Genomic DNA, 20,533 nt, shown 5'->3' with positions numbered 1-20,533 from the left:
GCCACCCCAGGAGCCCAAGCCGCCTGCCCACACCACTCCGTTGGGCGTTGGGATCTCTGGTGAGCAGATACGTTAGATGAAGCAAGTTCAGCTTTATAACTGTTCGCGCTTTATTAACACACGCCCTCCACAATACGGTGCCAGGGTGGGGTCCGTGAGGATGACAGAGGTCCTTGGTGTTGGAAACCAGTAACTCTGGTCTCATACAAACAGGGGAACTGAGGCCAGAGGACACAGAGCTGTATGTGTGAGTGCCCATGTGCCCAGGCTCACGGGTGCGCAGTCACCTGATTGGTAGATCGGGGAACCCTGGCTCAGAGAGGTGCGGTGACTCGCCCGAAGCCACACAGTGACAAGTGACAGAGCTGGCACTGGGTCCCAGGCCAGGGGGCTCTGCATGGACAGCATCTGGTCTGTGGCCCCCAGACCTGGGCCGGGCCTGGGGACCCCCTGTCCCGCCTGTTTCCAGTCCCTGTGTTGATGGGCCTGGCCCTGAGACTCACACTTGGGGCCCCGGGGGTGGCCCCGGGGTGGGGAGCGGGCATCTGTCATGGCAGCATCTTGGCGTGGCAGGAGGATGGTGTCCCCTCCCCAGGTGGGGTCCCAGGACCCTCAGAGGGGGACCCACCTGCTGCCTAAGTCCCAGCACAGCCGTCCGGGAAAAATGGCCATCTGCTGCCCCCTAGAGCCTTCAGTCTCACAGCTTTGTCACATCGGTGGATTCTCGGGACAGGACGAGCCTGTGAGCCCCACTGCACCAGTGTCCCAACCCCAAGGGCTAGGGTGGCTGGAGGTGAGGGGGGTGACCAGAAGGTGCTCCTGTAAGAGAGGCCTCTCTGTGCACACCCCGGTCCGGAAGAGGCCGCGGGGGAAGCGTGGGAGCTCGGGTCGCGGTGGACACACTCCTGCACGTGCACACACGCACAGTGTAGCACTCACACGTCTCACGCAGACACATTTACACACTGACGCGCACAAGTCACACCCGGCCATCCTCGTGCACCGGCCGAGCTGCGGGTGGAAATAGCTCCATCTGGGGCGGGGGCCAAGTTCCACACGTAAGTAAGAATTAACAACAAGGGCTGATGGAGGAAGGACCCGGAAACAGACCCGCACGGAAATGCACAGCCGCTTGTGCCACAGGCGGAGAAACATCGCCGCGGAGGGGAGGACGGTCCCCGGCCGATGAACCGCCGATAAAAACGAGCCCCGGCCAGAACCTCACAGCTGATACCAGATCAACTCAGGACGGACCGCAGAGGTCAACGGAAGCCGGAAAACTGCAAATCCTTTAGGAAGAAGATGGAAAGCGTCCAGACCTAGGGCTGGGCCACGTGTAGGCGGAGCGGACGCGGAAAGCACCTTCCGTAGACGAAATCGGGCACATCGGACGTGGGCGGGAGGCAACGCTCTTGCTCCGTGAAAGACCCTGTAAAGAAAACGAGAAGTACGTTCCGGGGAAAATACTCACACAGCTCACATCCGGCCGGGGCTGGTACCGGGAAGAAAACGACACCGCGGTTGGAAAACCGGCGGAGGCCCTTTCGTCACGACGCACCTGCGAGAGTGGCCAGCATAAGGGCTGGCGGGGACGCGGAGAAACGGGACCCCTCACACGTGGCCTCGGGGGAGGGGGGCGGTGATGAGACCAGAGCTGCGGACAGCAGTCTGGCAGTTTCTGACGAAGCAGAACAAGCCACCACCGCGTGACTCCCCAAGTGCCCCCCCCCCTCCGGGCGTCTGTCCCCGGGACGCCCAGACTCGCGTTCACGCAGAGCCCGCCCACGGGAGTCCCGGCGGCCTTACCGCACGGGAGCCAGAAACCGGAAACGCCCAGGTGTCCTCCAGGGGGCGTCTGGTCGAACAGTGGTGCAGCCACGGCGTGGAACACGACTCCCCGGTGACAGGGAGCAGGTCACTGACACGCGTCACCACCTGGGTGAGTCTCCAGAGAATTACACTGAGAAAAGCCAATCCCAGGGACTCCGTGCTGCCTGACTCCCTTTATAGGACCTTCTGGAAAGGACAAGATTGCAGAGACGGGGGACAGATGAATGGCCACCAGGGAGCGGGTGGGGCGGTGCTGCTGCTGCTGGTGGCTGGGTAGCTCTGCACCCCGGCTGCGACCGTGTCTGTGTCCCGGGTGTGAGATTGTGGTTCCAGCGGGTGTTGGCCCTGGGCGTGTGGCACGGGGCACACGGGGTCTGTGCGGGTCCTTATGCTGCGTGGGAACTGGGGGCTGCCTCCGAACCCACCGTCCCCTCTTCCTAACATGCTCAGAAGCACACAAAAGCAGGAGCACAGGAGACACAGCAGGTGCAGGGGGCGGGGTTACGGTGGCCTAGCTCCTCTCTGCCCTTGGGTTTCCTGTTTGCCGGCATTGAGGCTGGACTCCTTTCTGATCAGGGGGAAAGACGGCAAGTCCTCTTAACCGAGTAAAATGTTTGAGTAGTTCAATGTGCATCAATCAGCCTGGCGGGTGGCCCACGGGCAGGAACGCGGGGTCCCAAGGCGGGATGCAGCGCCCCACAATCCTCGAAGCCACAGGCCGGGTCCAGTCCAAGGTGCGCCTGGCTTGCAGGCTGCGGGCACAGAGGCCAAGGTGGGCTGGAGACCCCGCTCCCCTCGTCCCCGTGAGGCCGCCTGTCCACGGGGAGCACTGAACAGTGAGCCGGCCTGACCCTCCAGGTTCCAGCCCAGCATGTGGGGACAATAGAACAGCATGTGAGTAAGGTCCCCGGGCCATTGTCACAAGTGACCATGTGCTGCAAATGTAAGACAGCACATGCCTCTCTCTCAGTTTTGGAGGCTGGAAGTCTGATTTAAGGTGTTAGCAGAGCCTGGCTCCTGCCGGAGACTCCGGGGAGGGATTCTTCCCTGTCTCGTCACTTTCTTGGGTGCCGGTGTCCCTTGGCTTATGACTGAGTCCCTGCAATCTCTGCCCTGTCACCACACGATGTCTCTTCTGTGTCCCAAAACCCCCACCTCTTCTTGAAAAGACACGGCCACTGGATGGGGCCTGTCTTACCCCAGCATGACCTCATCTTAATGGCTTCTGCAAAGACCCTGTTTCCAAATAAGGCCAAGCTCTGAGTTCCGAGGAGGGGGGGAGGGGGCGTGAACTTGAGGGGGTGGATGCTATTCAAGCCAGTGACTGTATTTGTGGAGAAAGTGAAACAAAAGGAATTTATATGAAAGGTCTCTGTAAGTTTAAGGGCTTGGCCGTAAAATGAGAGGCTCGTACACGGCCAGTGCTAATCCTGTGTCGTTCTTGGTCACCGGGACAAGGTTTTCAGGGTGTTCCTGCAGGGATGGGGAGGCAGGCAGGGGAGGGAGGGGAGTGGGCATGAGACGGAACGCAAGAACGCTTTCTCGTTGTGAGCTGGAGAAAATCAGGGTTTTTTCCGCTGGATTTCCCGTGCCTTGGTAAGGAAGCTGTGGTTCTGTGGGGACTGGCACCCCCAGTCCCGAGCGGAGACCGTCAGACGACCCCCAGCGGCTCAAACACCGGGAAGGGACAGCAGGTGCAGGGAGCCCCGCGCTGCACAGACCCTGTGCGTCCGAGCTGCATGCTTGCTCCGCGGAGAACAAGATCAAAGAAACACCCCGGAACCGCGGCGCTCGGCATCAGAGAAGGGAAAACGTTTCCCGAATTTGCTGGGAGGCCCCTGAGGAGCCTTCGTGCAGGGGATCTTTCTGGCCGTTGCCCTGAGATCCATCCGGCCCCTGGCTCAGGCCTCAGTGGGTGTCCCTGGCCCACCGGGCCCACCGCCCTGCTCCCACGCTCCTGCGTCTCTGCAGCTCCGGGCCGCGCCTGCCCTCCTCAGCCGGAACGCCAGGCCGGAGGTCCCCGGGGCAGGCAGGTGCCTGGGGGCCCGGGCCCACGGCGTGTGAGGAAAGGAGCGAGGGAAGGAATGAGTAGACCCGCTGCTGGCCCGTCCGCGTTACGCCGCCCCTGAGTGGCCTCGTGGTCTCTCCCGCAGGGTGATGTCCTGACCACCAAGTACCAGGTGGACCTCGGGGATGGCTTCAAGGCCGTGTACGTGAACCTCACGTCGACCGAGGAGCCCATCCGGCACCGCTACGAGAGCCCCGGCGTCTACCGCGTGTCTGTTAGGGCGGAGAACGTGGCGGGGCACGACGAGGCGGTGCTCTTTGTCCAGGTCAACTGTAAGTCCGTCGCCCCTTTGAGGCCAAGAGTCCCTCCCCGGGGCAGAGGGCCCCGGGTCCTGGGGGGAATGCCGGGAGACCCTCGGGCCTGCTCTAGGACCCCAGTCCTCAGGATGGCAGGCCGAGGGGCAGGGAGACGGGCAGGCTGGGCTCAGGTCCACACCCCGGGTGCTCCGTGCCACGGTGGGTTTGGTGATGATGCTGGTGGAAGTGACGAAGGTGATGGTGACAGTGCCCAGTAGGCAGCCTCTGAAATGCCAGTGCCCTGATGCCGTCTAACCCCGGCCTTTCCCCGGACCCCACAGCCCCCCTGCAGGCCCTGCACCTCGAAGTGCTTCCTGTCGTCGGCCTCAACCAGGAGGTGAACCTCACAGCCGTGCTGCTGCCCCTGAACCCCAACCTCACCGTCTTCTACTGGTGGATCGGCCACAGCCTGCAGGTGCGCTGGCCCCGGGACCCACAGGCTTGCACCTGGGTGAGAGTGGGGCCGGGCAGTGCCCCGGGGCCTGGGCAGAAGGACACAGGGTGTCCCACCAAGGGACACATGGTGGACTTGAGGTGAGCACACACCAGCCTTTCTTCCCGAGCACCTGCTCGTGTTTGGCTGAGTCTAAGTGTGGCGGACGCAGGATAAAGTGGACCAGACACTGCCTTTTCCTGGGGAGAGAGGTGTGAACACGACAGGTGACCCGAGTTGTGATACGCATCATAGGAAGGGGGCCGGTGAGGTGTTGCGAGCTCCAGAAGATCAGGCCGTTTCTAGTCTGGGCGTTGGGTGTGGTCAGGGAAGGCTTCATGGAGGAGGGGGTCACGGGGGCCGGACCTGATCTCAGAGCCCTGGGTTGTACCCCGTAAGCAGCGGGGAGCCACAGACAGTCGCTGGTAGGAGGGCTGGAGGGTCTCTGCGGGCAGGGCTGCCCACCTTAGCCTGGGAGCCCTCGAGACCTCAAGAGGGGTGTCCTTCCCTCATTCGGTAAGCTTAGCCCTGCACCCCAGGCAGATAGACCCCAGCAGCACTGAAGGCCCAGACACAGAAGCCGGGCGGGAGGAGCCGTAGGCCCCAGATCGCGTTTCCCTGGAATGGGGGGTGGGTTTGAGGAGGGCGCCGAGCTCCGGGTTCAAATCCCAACTCCGCTACTCCCAGCCCAGCCCCGTGAGCAGGTCTGGAAGGAAGGGGCCACTGGGAGACTGGGTCCAGTCTGCCCTGACTTAGAGCTGGTACCTCTGGGGGGCCTTCCCCGTGTCCCCCCCTGCTGCCCCCATGTCCCGACCAGAGCGGGGGAGAGTGAACGTTCTGGGTGAGGCCCTGGGCAGTGGGCGGGTTGTGGGGCAGGCTCTCCCGCATGGACCTGTCCTGACCGTGCTCGTGGTCCCCGCAGCCCTTGCTCTCCCTGGAGAACTCTGTGACCACGCGGTTTGCAGACACGGGGGACGTGCGTGTGACTGTGCAGGCTGCCTGCGGAAACTCGGTGCTGCAGGACTCCAAGGTGGTCCGCGTGCTGGGTGAGCCCCCTCCCCAGGGACGGGAGGCACGTCTCGCCCTTCTCGGGAGCGCTGGGTTTGTGTGGCATCTGGTTATGCAGGGCAGCGCAGGCTAGGGAGAGGAGCAGGTGAACACAGCTCTGACGCTCCCCAGCTTCCCTGGCCTCAGTTTCCCCATCTGTAAAATGAACACAGACGAGTCTTTGTGTCCAGTGGCCCTCATGGGCCTCACACGGCACAGAAAGGGGATGTGGCTGAGTGACCAACTTGTCGGGGTCACCGGGCCCGCCAGCCTCCCAGCAGCCTGACCTCTCCTGCCCCCTTGTCACATGATTCTAGCTTAAAGTAAGAGGACCCCTAACATAGCCTTTACTGAGACTCCCATTCTGGATCCCACTCACTGGGGGCCCCAAGTCCCTCATGGGAGACATTTACAATAGGAGATTAATCCTAAAAATGGAAGAGAGCCCCCCTCCCAGGGTGCTATTGCCCTTGTCATCACACTGATAAAACCTCATTTTGCTTACCAACAGCCTCTCCTATGGACAGCAGCCATCAGTTAAATATTTAGTGGGCCTGCCTTTGGCTGTTCCTCCATTCGCAAACACATGTGCACAGGGTCCTGAGCCCAGGGCTTTGAAATAGTCACTGCCTCCCCTGCCGTAAGCTGCTGGGTTCCCAGTTCACAAAGCGCTTGTCCCTTGGGCCGCATAGCCCCAACAAAGCCTCCTTCCTCCATGGGGCTCAGGAGGAACCTGGAGAGACTACAGCGAGCTCCTCTCACAACCACCTGCACGGGGCTCCAGAGTGGACCTCTGGGTTGGGGACCCTGGCAAATGGGAGAGAAAGAGAAGGTGGCACCTCTGCCCTCAAGGGACTCTTACTCTGGTGGGGAGACCAGTGCCCTTGAAGTCCATGGATCCCCCGGGGGAAGGGAGCCCGACCGAATGGGGTGTAGCCATCCTTGTGAGTGAACGGGGCGGAGCTCATAGGGCAGGCTTGGCGCGTGCCGGGCCCTCCCTCCCCGGTGGGCACAGGGGTTTTAATGTTCGTTATTAGGTGCCAGTCAGTGAGGTGGGCCCTGCCCCGGGCAGTGGCTGGCGCAGGAAGGACTCTTGTTTTCCAAAGCGGCCCACGGGATCTGAAGCCAGGGCAGTCCTGGGCCATCCAGGGTGCGTGGCCTCCTGCCGGAGGGCGGAGCCTTGCTGCCCAGGACTGACCAGCTCGCCCGCCTCTGCCACTTTTCAGACCAATTTCAGGTAGTGCCTCTGCGGTTTTCCACGGATCTGGATGTGCACAACCCCAACACCCCTGAGTGGAGAGAGGACGTCGGCCTGGTGGTGACCCGGCTGCTCTCCAAGGTGCCCCCAGCCCACCCCCCCAGAGCCTCCCCAGCACCTGCGGGCGCCTCGGAGGGGCGGGGCCCCAGAGCACCGAGGGCGGGGCCGGGTGGGGCGGGGCGGGTGGAGCTGCCCTCAGTCCCGGTGACCCGGTCTTCAGGCTGTCTGCCCGGTGCTCCGGGGACAGCTAGGGCCCGCTGCCCTGGCTCTGTGGGACAGGCGGCTGGAGGGCCAGCTCACCGGGGAGGGGCAGGCCGACGTCCTCCATGCACATTGAGTGAGCACCAGCTGTTTGCACAGGACACAGTCACTGTCCTCTGATGGCCCAGAAGCTCCTTAGTATGATATTCATTTATTCACGGAGTTTCTATTCTGGGCCGGATGCTAGAGCCAGAGAGAATCCATGTGATTGCTGCCCCTGGGGAGCCCACAGACAGCAGACCGAGGCGGTGACCCAGGGTGGGCCTAGGCCACTCAGCGCCCTTGGTCCCTCAGTGAAGGAAAGACCAGCCCCCCACAGTCATCCAAGGCTGTCACAGGCTGAGGCCCACTCTGGCCGTGCCTCTCCTCAACCAGTTAATAATGCTGGTGATACTGTCCTGGGTGTTGAAGGCTGAATAGGAGTTTGCCAGATAGAAGTGCACGGAGTGGGATTTTCAGGAGGCAGAGGGACCCGTGGAGGCTGAGCTTTGTGGGTTGGAGGAACTATTTGGTCAGGAGCCCTGACGCCTGGGAGGAGCTTAGCCAGAGAGGGCTCTGCTCACCCTCAGTGTGAGGAATGATCTGGAGGTAGCAGGCCTGGCCTGGGGGAGGCCACTGTCAGGGGGCTACCGGGCTCGGGGGCCATCCCTGTGGGGTGCGAAGCTCAGGACTAGCTCAAAGGACAGGTGGCCAGGACTTGGTCAGACCAAGAGGAGAGAGAGGGTGTTCCTGGGGGACCCAGAGCATGGCAGGGGACAGAGAAGACAGGCGGCTCAGGGGGGCTTGTCCGTGTCCCTGCAGGAGACCAGCGTCCCCGAGGAGCTGCTGGTGACCGTTGTAAAGCCGGGGCTGCCCACCGTGGCCGACCTGAACGTGCTCCTGCCCCCTCCCGGGCCCGCGAGGAAGAGGAATCTCACAAGTGACAAGGTATCTCCTGAGGCCGCTGGACCCAGGTTCTCCCTGCACCGCCAAGGGTTTGGTGGCCTAGTGCCCAGGGTTTGGTGGTAAGTCACAGCAAGCACAGAGTCTCGGGGGCTCTTTGTCACGTAGAGGCCCACCAATCACTCACCAGATCACCAGTGATCTCACCAATCACTGCCTGACGCAGGTGGCCGGCTCTCCTCCCTCTGTGGCCGCACCCCTGGGACTCCGGTGGCCTCCAAGGTCACTGTGTTGGGGAATGGCGGGGCACAAGGGCACTGGGGTGGGACCACCCCCCGGGGGGACATTCCGGTGGCCGGAGCTGGTCACACTGGCCGAGCACCCAGGGTGTGTGGGTCTCGGGACAGAGTGGAAATCAGCGCTCATCCACTTAGCCAATGTCCTCACTGCATGGGACAGCTTCCAGAGAATAGCCCTCATCTGGGCAGACAGAAGACCTGCCGTGTGGCGGGCACAGGATGGGGACCCAGGGATAAATCGAAGCCACTGGGGTGCCTGGGGTGGCTGTAACAGACCGAAACTCGGGTGGAGGAGGAGAGCGGAAATCGGACCTGGGGCACTGTAAGCACAGCCCTGTGCCGAGCCGACCAGCAGGTCCCCAGAAGGTTAGGCAGGGTCAGCGTCGGGCACGGCCCCTGAGGCGCGTGCGCAGGATGGGAAATGCTCGTCCACGCGCACAGACAGGCACACAGATGTTCACAGCAGCCCCAGAGCGGCCACGAGCCAGACGTCCACACGACGGAGTCTTATGCAGCCGTCAAAAGGGATGCGGGTCTGACCTGACACCTGCTGCCACCGGGATGAGCCCGGCAGACGGGACGCGCAGGGGAAGCAGCCGGTCATCGCCGAGGCCGCCTGCTGGATGCCTGCATTGATGGAAATGTCCGGAAGGGGCAGGCGCGCAGAGGCGGAAAGCAGGCTCCGGCCGCCAGAGGCTGGGGAGGTGCGGGGGGTGCAGACGGCTGGCAGGCACGGGTTTCCTTTGGGGATGATGAGAATGTTCTGGAGTCAGACAGCGGTGATAGCTACATGACCGTAAGTACCCTAAAAAGTGCCGATTTGTACGCCTGAAGAAAGCAAATGTTGTCTCAAGACAAAAAAAGAATCAGAAGCCCCACCCCCCTCTGGACTGGTCGTGAGACAGATGCCCCTGGAGGCCGTCTGGAAAGACTGACCAGCGCTGAGCGGGGCACAGCACAGCCCTGTGGGCGGCTGATAGCGTCTCATTTTACAGACGAGGGAAGTGGGGCTCAGTGGGGGGCACCGTCAGGACCACGGAGAGGACAGGGAGCCCCATGTCACCGTGGCTGCTCCACACCACTCCCACGCTGCCTCCTGGTCAGACGCGACTGTCGGGGCCTGGCCCCCAGCGTTTCCCAAAGGGCGTCCGCATCGGCACCTGAGGGCTCCCCGGCCTGCCAAGCCCCCGGCCCCTGCCGTGTCTCTGGGGGGTGGGACAGCAGAGGGTTGAGAGTGACTGTGCCCATTTCTCAGACAGGTAGCTAACCACAGGGGCTCCGCACAGCTTGGGGAAGGTGCGGCGGGCCTCGGGGACCTCCCTCCCTCGGGCCCACAGCACCCCCCGCCCACCCCGGCCCTCGAGGTGGAGAGCAGATGAGCAGATTCTGCAGGAGTCAGATGTGGGCGCACAGGAGAGATTTGGAAGGATGGGGAGGGACACGGGGGAACTGTCACCCCCCCTTGTCCTGAGCTGAGGGTAAACCGTGTGCCTGAGGATGGTGAAAAATCCTAGGGACCCATCACGGTCACTGACCGCACGGCATCCGCCTGGCCCTTGCCGTGTGCCGGGCACGGGGCCGGAGGCATTGACCCTTGCAGCACAGTCCCAGACGCAGACCCCCGCGTTCCCAGGGAACACCGGGTGCCGAGCTGCTGTTCGTGGAGGCCGAGTTTGGCCCCCAGAATGTCCCACCCAAGGCACCCTGGGAAGGGGAGCCCCAGGGACCACACCTGTACACCCACCTGTGCAGAGGAATGACACCTGGGCAGCCACATGGGGCAGCTGGTCGCCTTCTGAACACCAGGAAAACTCCCCCTCATTTTCCAAGAGGCCAGCCGCCCCCCACCCCGTGATCCAGCAACATCACCTCCTGGGGTTGCTCTCCGTCAGGGGTGCGGTCACTCCCTGGCCCAGGTCACCTGTCCTGTCCCCATCTTGTTCTTGTCTTGGTCTTCCTCCTCTGGGAAGCCCTCCCTGACCACTGCCAGGTCTGGGGGCCTCCTGAGCACCCCTGGGCTCCCCAACTTTACCACACTCTATGGCCCCAACGAGAACGAGAGTGGTCAGGCCCCAGCTCGGTCACCCTTGTGCCCCTCTGTAGGTTCTCAGTGCAAGCTGGCAAGTATTCCCATTTTACAGATGAGGAAACTGAGACCCAAAGAAGCTGAGTGCCCCCCCCCCCCCGGCAACCCTGTGGTTCTGGAGGGTCAGAGCAGATGTCTGCCCAGCTCTCCCGCTCCCTCCGGTGGCTTCTTGAGGACCCTCTCACTCTCCTCTTCTTGCTTTCAGAGACTCATGGCCATCCAGCAGGTGCTGAAGGCACAGAAGATCAGCTTCCTCCTGCGAGGTGGGGTCCGGATCCTGGTGGCCATGAGGGACACAGACACAGGTGAGAAGCAGGGGGCTTCCTTTGGCCTGGCCCGTGCTCGCCCCTGCAGGATCGAGGGGGTGTGCAACCCCCTCAGGCGACACTATTACTCCGGGGACTGGGGGCAGAGGACCCCCCAGTCACCCACCAGCTCCTCCTGGCTGGACAGTCGCCTCCAATTACAACCCAAGGTGGGGGGGGGTCAGACCCAAGGGCCTTGCTCTGTCCGCAGATGCGGCACATACAGCCCCGGCTTTAACTGACATGGACATTTAGGGTCCCCGCCCCCACATGGGACCGTCCTCTCCGGTCACGCATGTGTCCTTTCCTGTTTGGGAAAGAATCTTTGCAGAAGTGAAGAGCTTCGCTCTGCCCTGTAGAGGCACGGGGCCCATCGCGAAACGTGGCAGGTTGACCGCACGCCAGCAATTCGGTCCGCCTTCCAGAAGGAGGGGCCGGGGCCCTCGCGCACACAGCAGGAGCCCGGCGGGGGCCCTGGGGCCGGGGTTGCCCCGACGCCTGCCCACGCCGCTCAGCCACACCGGGAGCACCTGCCAGACCACGTCTTCCAGCCGAGGGGGCCGGGGCGGGGGACGGTGGGGCCCCACTGAGCACCACTGCTCTCCTTACAGATTCTCAGAGGCTGGGAGGCGGGTGGCGGCTACTGGGCCGTGGCGGTCCTCGTGGTCATCGGACTCTTCGCGGTGGGCGTGTTCATCCTCTACAAGTTCAAAAGGCAAGCCGGGCGTGAGGTCGGGCATCGGGCAGCGGCCTTCCGGCAGGATCCTCGATGGGCTGCGGCCGGGAGGGCGCGAGGCCAGACGGGCTCCGGGTTCCGAACGGCCGTGGTCCCGGGAGGCGGGGAGGCGGCCAGCGGCTCACAGCCCCACGACCATCTTCCACCCCCACCTCCTGTCTGCCGACATCCCAGCCTTATCTCACGTGGAGGGAGGCCCTGCCCATTTCACAGATGAGGAGATCCAGGCTCAGAGAGGTCATGTAGTGTGCCCAGGGCCACACAGCTGGTGAACAGAGGAGGGGGATCTGAGCCGGGCTGGCCCAGACTTCCTCCCGCACTCACCATCCCTGCCCCCAGCGCCCCAGAGAGGAGAGGGCGGGAGCTGGCGGGGGCTCTGCTGAGGCCAGGAGGGGTTGTAAGCATAGTATGCAGTCCTCAGTGGGGACTGCGGGGACTCTCGTCCCCTCTGGGCCCCATCTGTAAAATGGGTTTAATAACCCACCGTGCTGGGGCTCCAGGCCGCCCTGGAGGGGCTGGTGAAGCTGAACTTCCCCGGATCCTGGACCTGGGAATGAGCAAAATGAACCAGACGTGTCACCAGACTCATTCTTCAAAAGGCGGCTTCGAGTTGTGACCTCATTGCTTCTCCTGTCTTGATGGCTCAGGTCCAGCGGCCTCAGGGTCGCCCTTCGGGACAGTCCAAGACATGCTGACCCTTCCCTTCGTGCTCCTGTGAGGCCAAGGGTCCCTCCTCCAGCCCCGTCTTTCCCCCAGGCCCTGGGCCCCACTCACCCGTCTCCAGACCCCTCCCAGCTCCTTTGGTCGGTCTTTTAAGTGGTGACCATATGTGCACCCCACTCCTCTGTGTGGGTCCCCAGCTTTATTGTTCCAACCGAACAGTCCCAACTGTTTGTCAGTCCCAACCGAATGGGTGGCCTGAGGCGCTCTGAGAGTGTGTAACAGGGACCTGAGCTGGTCTGGAGAATCTGGGAGGACTTCCCTAAGGAGGGGATTTCTGAGTGGGGATCCTGAAGGATAAGTAGGAACTTGCTGAGCAGAGAGGCTAGAACAGGAGCCAGGCTGTGGCCTTTCTTGGTGTCTATGCTTGTAGAGGCACTGGTTTCTGGTGGACAGGTCCACCTGGGTGTCCCCCCGCTGGCACCTCAAGTTCAAATCAAACTCGAGATCCTTGCCCCAAAAAGCCTCTCTTGGACGAAGGACACAACCCTCTGCCGGGTGCCGGGGTCAGGAACCCCACCTCCTCCCTGTCTGCTCCCTCCCCCCAGCCTGGGTGACATGGCCTGACACCCACAGCCACTCTGAAAGTGGGATTTGTCACAGTTAGGAAGTGATCTCTGAGACCAGGATTTCTGGGGCCAAAGGCAGGGCCCCTCCCCACCCCAAACACGGTCAGGCTAAAGCAGGTACCGGCAAAGCCCCGGGGAATGTAACTCCAGGCCCTCCCCCGGGCCAGGGCAGAGGGGCCCCCTTGCTGGCCAAGGCCCCTCCTGGGCCCCCCTGAGCAGTCTTCAGGTGCATGACAGATGCGCTTGGCGCCTTAAGAGGCAGGTCACACACCCCTTGCCTCCATGGTGTGATCGTGGGCCAGGTGGAGAGCTGCTGACTGTATTCTGATCGAGGCGGGGGTCCCGTGATTTCCGTTACAAGAGTGTTCTCAGCCTCAAAGCTCTGCCGTCTTCCCCTCCCGATGCCAGATGTCCGATGTCCGTGGTGCTGGCCCCAGGCCCACAGTCCACACGGGTACCAGGCTGATCCCCGAGGCTCAGCCAGGAGGGGGCCTGATGTTTACCTGGAGGCACACAGGGCTGCCTCCCAGCCCCCCCCCCCCAGTTAGAGGACATTCCTGCTCTCCCTGCACACTCCGTTCTCACTGTCCCATGCTGTGCCAAGTGCTGCAACACTTCAGTTCCCCCAAAGACAGGCCACAGAGGTGTGGCCATGCCAGGTAGGACTCGCTCAGAGCCTCGACTTCCAGATCTGTGGAATGGGCACGCTGGTTCTCCCAAGGGTGTGAAGAGCGGGTGTCCTGCCAGCCCCCCTCTGCCGCGCACGTGTGGGGTGGGGGCCCGGTGTCCTGTGTATTTGCAGAGATTAAAGGAAAAAGCAGAGACTTCCAGCCACGTCTGGGTCTCCATCCTGGAGCAAACTTCACCCTGAGTGCAAGGCCCTGTCCAGACTGCAGGGCGGCCCAACACTGAGGCAGGGGCCATTCTCCTGGGCTTCCCCTCGGGGCCTGCCTCGGCTTCCTCATTTATGAAAGGGGACTGAGAAGGAGGGGGTAGGGAAAGGGGAGGAGGAAAAGAAAAGAAGGAGAGGAGAGGAGGGGAGGGGAGGGGAAAAGGGGGAGAAAGAGGAAGGAGGAGGAGGAAGAGGAGGAAGGGAGGGGAAGGGGGGAGGGGCAGCCCCTGCAGGTGTGTTCCTGTGTGCCCTTCTCTGGTCCCCAGGCAGTTAGCTGAGATGCCCCACCCCACGAAGGAAGGCCGGAGCCTGGGGGAGGGGGGGTGGGGAAGAGTGCCAGGCTGCAGGGGTGGGGGGATGAGTGTCAGGCTGCAGGGGTGGGGGGGATGAGTGTCAGGCTGCAGGGGTGGGGGGATGAGTGTCAGGCTGCAGGGGTGGGGGGATGAGTGTCAGGCTGCAGGGGGGGCGGGGGGATGAGTGTCAGGCTGCAGGGCGGTGGGGGGATGAGTGTCAGGCTGCAGGGCGGTGGGGGGATGAGTGTCAGGCTGCAGGGGTGGGTGGGGGGATGAGTGTCAGGCTGCAGGGGTGGGTGGGGGGATGAGCGTCAGGCTGCAGGGGTGGGGGGATGAGCGTCAGGCTGCAGGGGGGGTGGGGGGATGAGCGTCAGGCTGCGGGGGGGTGGGGGGATGAGCGTCAGGCTGCGGGGGGGTGGGGGGATGAGCGTCAGGCTGCGGGGGGGTGGGGGGATGAGCGTCAGGCTGCGGGGGGGTGGGGGGGATGAGCGTCAGGCTGCAGGGGGGGTGGGGGGATGAGTGTCAGGCTGCAGGGGTGGGGGGATGAGTGTCAGGCTGCAGGGGGGGCGGGGGGGACGAGTGTCAGGCTGCAGGGGGGGCGGGGGGGACGAGTGTCAGGCTGCAGGGGGGTGGGGGGACGAGTGTCAGGCTGCAGGGGGGTGGGGGGACGAGTGTCAGGCTGCAGGGGGGTGGGGGGACGAGTGTCAGGCTGCAGGGGGGGGTGGGGGGACGAGTGTCAGGCTGCAGGGGGGGTGGGGGGACGAGTGTCAGGCTGCAGGGGGGGTGGGGGGACGAGTGTCAGGCTGCAGGGGGGGTGGGGGGACGAGTGTCAGGCTGCGGGGGGGCGGGGGGGATGAGTGTCAGGCTGCAGGGGGGGGTGGGGGGATGAGTGTCAGGCTGCAGGGGGTGTGGGGGGACGAGTGTCAGGCTGCAGAGGTGGGGGGATGAGTGTCAGGCTGCAGAGGTGGGGGGATGAGTGTCAGGCTGCAGGGGGGTGGGGGGATGAGTGTCAGGCTGCAGGGGTGGGGGGATGAGTGTCAGGCTGCAGGGGGGGCGGGGGGGACGAGTGTCAGGCTGCGGGGGGGCGGGGGGACGAGTGTCAGGCTGCGGGGGGGGCGGGGGGGACGAGTGTCAGGCTGCAGGGGGGGTGGGGGGATGAGTGTCAGGCTGCAGGGGGGGGGTGGGGGGATGAGTGTCAGGCTGCAGGGGTGGGGGGATGAGTGTCAGGCTGCAGGGGGGGGTGGGGGGATGAGTGTCAGGCTGCAGGGGGGGTGGGGGGATGAGTGTCAGGCTGCAGGGGTGGGCGGGGGGATGAGTGTCAGGCTGCAGGATTGGCAGGTGAGGCACTTCTCTGAGCCGGAGCTGTGCCAGAGGCCAGCGGCTGGGCACATCTCCACCCATTTCTTTCCCCTTGGACGTCCGCACGGATGCGGGCGGTCATTTGGACTTTGTGCAGGGCAGGGTTGGTGGGTCAAGGCCATGGAAGGGACAGAATTGCGGCCTCCTGAACTGTGTTCCTCAGACGCCCCTGAGGGCCAGAGAGCAGCTCTACAAACAGCTGGACCCGGAGGAGGGGGATGGGAGGAGGCGGAAGGGGAGGACCCGAGTGGGCCCAGAAGGTGCCCCAAACAGGGGGGAGGGAGGGCGTGCCGGTCCGCTGCCTGGCACCCTGAGGACTGTTCCTGAACTGATCACGAGCCCGGGGTTGCCTTGGAAACAGTAGAGCACGGTTCGGGGGCGGGTGGCCACTCCCGGAGCGCCAGGCCCTGCAGGGAAGGCGAGACAGACTGGTGCCAGGCAGCAGAGAAATGCGTCTCGGGTCCTGAGGCCCGAGGGTCCGACACGGCCCGTGGGGGTCCGGGGAGCTGGCTCCGTTCCCGGCGGCGTCGCAGTCAGCGTGGGCCGGGCTCAGCTGCTGTAACAAGCAGCCCCACGGCTCAGGGGCTCACAGCCGCCAGAGGCTGACTCCTCACTCGGGCTGTCCCCTGGGGCTGGGAGGGGCTGGCCTCCCGTAGTGGCTCAGGGGCAGGGCCATTTCGAGAAGCCGAGGCACGGCAGAGGGAAGAGAGTTCTGGAGGGACCAAGCCATCCCGTAAGCGTTTCAGCCTGGAGGTGACATGTGCCACCTTTATCCGCCCTCGGTGGGCAGAACTGGCCACGTGGTCTGGCCCAGCCCAGAGGCCTGAAGGTCACCTGCCATCCGATTGTCCCTGAAGAACGGGCAGGGCTTGGGCAGCGGCGTCCGAGAAAGCCTGCTCTTCCCGGGGACCGCGGGCTCCTCCCCGGTTTCGCTCGGGCTAACGAGGTATCGAACAGGAAGGAGGCTGGCCCGGAGGGGGGCCCAGCTGAGGCAGAGGGGGCTGTGCCCACGGTCTCCTCTCCCTCCGGCCCCGGAGTCACAGGAAATCGAGACAACGCGGTCCTGGGACCCCGGCAGGACTCAGCAGGTGCCTCTCAGAGCCAGGTCGGCAGCCTGTGTCTCACGGGAAAGCGTGTCTCACCAACCCAGTCAGAGCCCAGGACGCTGGTCTCCCGGAGATGCCGGATGACTGGGAAACACAGGACAGTAAAATACCCCCTTCCTGCAATGTGATCTCAGTCTAGGTACCAGGGGAGACGGACCGCGAGCACCCGTGCCCCGGGGCAGAGGGAAATCCAGGGCGGCAGACCTCACAGGACGGAGGGCTTCCTGGAGGAGGTGGTTTGGAGCAGACATGGGGCAGGGGACGAGATCCAGGAGCACTGTCCGCACCACACGCGGGAGTGGTCTGGGGCGCAGCCGTCTGGGGGCTTCCGGGGGCGGATGGCCTGCGCGGCACCCCGAGCCCCACCTCTGCCCCACAGGAAACGCCCCGGCAGGACCGTGTACGCCCAGATGCACAATGAGAAGGAGCAAGAAATGACGAGCCCCGTGAGCCACAGCCAAGGCGTCCAGAGCGTCATCCAGGGTGAGGAATTTATAGATGATGATCTCGACTCACAGACTCTAGGTAACACCCGACCCGAAAACCCACCTCCCCCCCCCTTCCTGTGGGTCCCTGCTTGGCGGCCTCGGGCCACCAAGCACTCGGGACCCAGGGCCAGGCAGGCGGTGGCCCTCTGTCCCCTCCATCTGAGGAGGGGATGACCGGAGATTAAATCGGCGGCCTGGGGACAGCGGCCACCACATCTGGCAACGCCTGAGCGCCCCGTCCGGCGCGCCCTGGTGGGGGGAGGGGGCTATTTGCGCGGGGAAGCTCTGCTCTCGGGGGTTGGTGGCCTCTGCCCTGGGGCCCCCAGTGCTCCCAGCCGTCCTGTTCACCGGAAACGAGGATTGAGGACTTCGTGAGCCTCACGCACACGGACGTAACCACCTGTGCCCCGCGCTTTACGGCGGACAAAGTGCTCCGGTCGCTGTGGTCTCACTGGCTCCTGACCGTGCCTGGCGGGGGGTCCCGTCACCCCCGGCCGCTGCCCACACGCACACGGCGCACGGCCGTCGGCGCTCATGCGTCTCACCCACGTCCCCCAGGAGGGCAGTTCCTGTCTGTGCCCCGACTCTCGGTGGCCGGCCCCCACGTCCCCCAGGCCAGCAGCCGGAGCACAGCGGCAGGGAAGACGCCCTGAGGGTGTCACTGTCGCCACGGATTGTCAGTACTGTTGGTCCCTTCTCTCCCTCGCTGCGTCTGTCCTGCCCTCAGAGCTGGGACAGGCGGAAACCAGTGTGTCACTTGTTCGGGGGTCGAGGGGTGAAGTCATTCACGCAGGCGGCACAGGACCCACGTGGCCGACCTCGAATCCAAACCCAGGCCGGCCAGACCCCAGAGCCCGTGTCCTTCAGTTTCTCCCTAGAGCGGCCGGGAGGCCACCCCACCTTTGTCCGTCCCCCAGCCTCGGCAGGGTCCCTGCTATAGGACGGCCAGTCATCCCCCCCATCTGTGCTCCCCCGGGGTTGGTGCCTCCGCCCCTCCTGGGACGTGGTGACAGCTCCGGGTCCTGAGCCCGCCGGGCGGAGGGGCCTCGGTGAGGCAGACAAAAAAACTGAGATTCCGAGCGGTCGCTTAGCTGAGAACCAAATTCCAGCCCGGCTCTGCGGCTCCCCAGCCTGTGCCCTCCCCTCCCCCCACCGCAGCCCCCAGGCTGGGGGTGCTCTCCTGTGCCTCCTCAGGGACCCCTCCAAGGGGGCTCCCCTGCTAGGGGCTCCACGCTGCCTGCCACATAGCCCAGCACCCCCCCCCCCTTTATGCAGGGGACCTCACAACCCGGTGTGACAGCGGCAGCTGCGGAGTCTGGGAGCCGACCGGGGGCTTCCCAAGCTCGGGTGGAGGGCGTGGGTGTCCCGGGAAGACCCGAGCCCTGTTCTCCGGCCCGTGGCGTATGTTTACCGCCAAGGTCCTGAAGAACAATCCAGAGCATAAAACCAACAGGTTACTTTGAGGGAGCGCTTAGTATGCGCCAGGTGCATTTCCCCACGTAACCCCCAGGCGGTCCTCGAAGGGCGGCGCTGAGACGCTGTGACACATGACACGTGGCAAAACCAAGGCCATAAGGGGACGGACCTCGATGAGGGTCTCACCCACGAGTCCGGCTGGTGGGCCCGGGGAGCCCCAGCCCGGCAGGTGCCGCACAGCCGTCGGCCGCCCTCTCCCTGAGCACCGGACACAGGACGTGGGGGAAGGTGGCTCCTGAGCAAGCCAGGGCTGCCCCCTCCCCTCTCCCACCGCGCGGGGACTCCGTCTCGTGATGCAGACCCCACTCGGAGGCTTCCCCTCCCCCCATAGAACCCTCCCACCCGCCCACAGAATCCTCCCCCTGCAGACCCCTCCCACCTCCCCCCGCAAAACCCTCCCCCTCCCCCCGCACAGACCTCCCTCTCCCCCCGCAGAAACCTCCCCCTCCCGCACAGAACCCTCCTCCCTCCCCCCACAAACCCTCCCCCTCCCCCCCGCACAGACCTCCCCCTCCCCCCGCAGAACCCTCCCCCTCCCCCCCGCACAGACCTCCCCCTCCCTCCCGGCAGAGCCTTCCCCCTCCCCCCACAGGACCCTCCCCCCGCAAAACCCTCCCCCCCGCAGAACCCTACCCCTCCCGCACAGAACCCTCCTCCCTCCCCCCACAAACCCTCCCCTCCCCCCCGCAGAGCCCGAGCCCTCCCACATAGAACCTTCCCCCCGCCCACAGAACCCTCCCCCTGCAGAGCCCTCCCACCTCCCCCCGCAAAACCCTCCCCGTCCCCCCGCACAGACCTCCCCCTCCTCCCGCAGAACCCTCCCCCTCCCGCACAGAACCCTCCTCCCTCCCCCCACAAACCCTCCCCCTCCCCCCCGCAGAGCCCGAGCCCTCCCACATAGAACCTTCCCCCCTCCCAAAGAACCCTCCCCCTGCAGAGCCCTCCCACCTCCCCCCCCCCGGCAAAACCATCCCCCTCCCCCCACACACTTCCCCCCTCCGACCCCACAGAGCTCTGCCCCTCCCCCCACAGAACCCTCCCCCGCAAAACCCTCCCACCTCCCCCCCAGAACCCTCCCCCCTCCACATAACCCTCCTCCCCCCACCCAGAACCTTCCTCCCCCTCCCCGCAGAGCCCTCCCCCTCCCCCCATAGAACCCTCCCACCCGCCCACAGAATCCTCCCCCAGCAGACCCCTCCCACCTCCCCCCGCAAAACCCTCCCCCTCCCCCCGCACAGACCTCCCCCTCCCGCACAGAACCCTCCTCCCTCCCCCCACAAACCCTCCCCCTCCCCCCGCAGAACCCTCCACCTCCCCCCCGCACAGACCTCCCCCTCCCTCCCGGCAGAGCCCTCCCCCTCCCCCCACAGAACCCTCCCCCGCAAAACCCTCCCACCTCCCCCCCAGAACCCTCCCCCCTCCACATAACCCTCCTCCCCCCACGCAGAACCTTCCTCCCCCTCCCCGCAGAGCCCTCCCCCTGCCCCCACAGAACCCTCCCCCACCCCCGCAGAGCCCTCCCCCTCCCCCCACAGAACCCTCCCCCTCCACAGAACCCTCCTCTCCTCCCCCCAGAACCTTCCTCCCCCCTCCCCGCAGGACCCTCCCCCGTCCCCCACCCAGACCCATGTTCTGACTTCACCGCGCCCCTTCTCTCTCCTGCCGCTCACGCCGCGCCCTGCAGCGCCCGCTGCCGGGAGGGGGCGCAGCCCCTCCCGCATCCCCCTGCTGCCGCACGCCGGCCGCCCTGTCGCAGGTCAGTGGGCGCGACGCGCGTGGCCTTGGCCTTGGCCTCCCCTCCCGAGGCCCGCCGGGGCCCGCCGCTCGGGACGGCAACGGGAGAGCCCACCCTGTCGCGCACCCAGGAGACGGAGAGACCCCCCCCTCCCCCCACTGCCCCGCACGGCGCTCAGGCACCACCCGCACGACTCCAGGAACCGCGGGACGCCCACCGCACGTTGGCCTCGCGGCGCTGCCGAGGCCACACGCCGCTGGGTCCCCGGCGCCCCCTGCGGCGGGGGCGGGGCGGGGGCGTGCTCACGGGCGGCCGTGTCCGTTTCCTAGGGAATCACTCCGGCGTGGTCCTGAGCATCAACTCCCGAGAGATGCACAGCTACCTGGTGAGCTGA

At 64.9% G+C, this 20,533-nt stretch overlaps 1 protein-coding gene across 1 annotated transcript in view; it reads left to right on the top strand.

The window, feature by feature from the left end:
• SORCS2 (sortilin related VPS10 domain containing receptor 2) overlaps positions 1-20,533 on the top strand; it is a 458,118-nt gene extending 437,585 nt beyond the window's left edge. Inside the window, exons 19-27 of the mRNA XM_047091738.1 lie at positions 3,984-4,170; positions 4,476-4,609; positions 5,550-5,673; positions 6,901-7,013; positions 7,995-8,120; positions 10,666-10,779; positions 11,395-11,480; positions 16,820-16,923; positions 20,469-20,533. Coding sequence (XP_046947694.1) covers positions 3,984-4,170; positions 4,476-4,609; positions 5,550-5,673; positions 6,901-7,013; positions 7,995-8,120; positions 10,666-10,779; positions 11,395-11,480; positions 16,820-16,923; positions 20,469-20,533 — 1,053 coding nt within the window. The remainder of the gene's footprint in view (positions 1-3,983; positions 4,171-4,475; positions 4,610-5,549; positions 5,674-6,900; positions 7,014-7,994; positions 8,121-10,665; positions 10,780-11,394; positions 11,481-16,819; positions 16,924-20,468) is intronic.

Source organism: Lynx rufus, unplaced genomic scaffold, assembly GCF_022079265.1.
Source record: "Lynx rufus isolate CCGP_SWC_20201006 ecotype Redwood Valley unplaced genomic scaffold, mLynRuf1.p SCAF_3, whole genome shotgun sequence".
In the NCBI taxonomy this organism is placed as follows: domain Eukaryota; kingdom Metazoa; phylum Chordata; class Mammalia; order Carnivora; family Felidae; genus Lynx; species Lynx rufus.
Note: the sequence above shows the minus strand (reverse complement) of the source record. Positions and strands in the feature narration are given on the sequence as shown.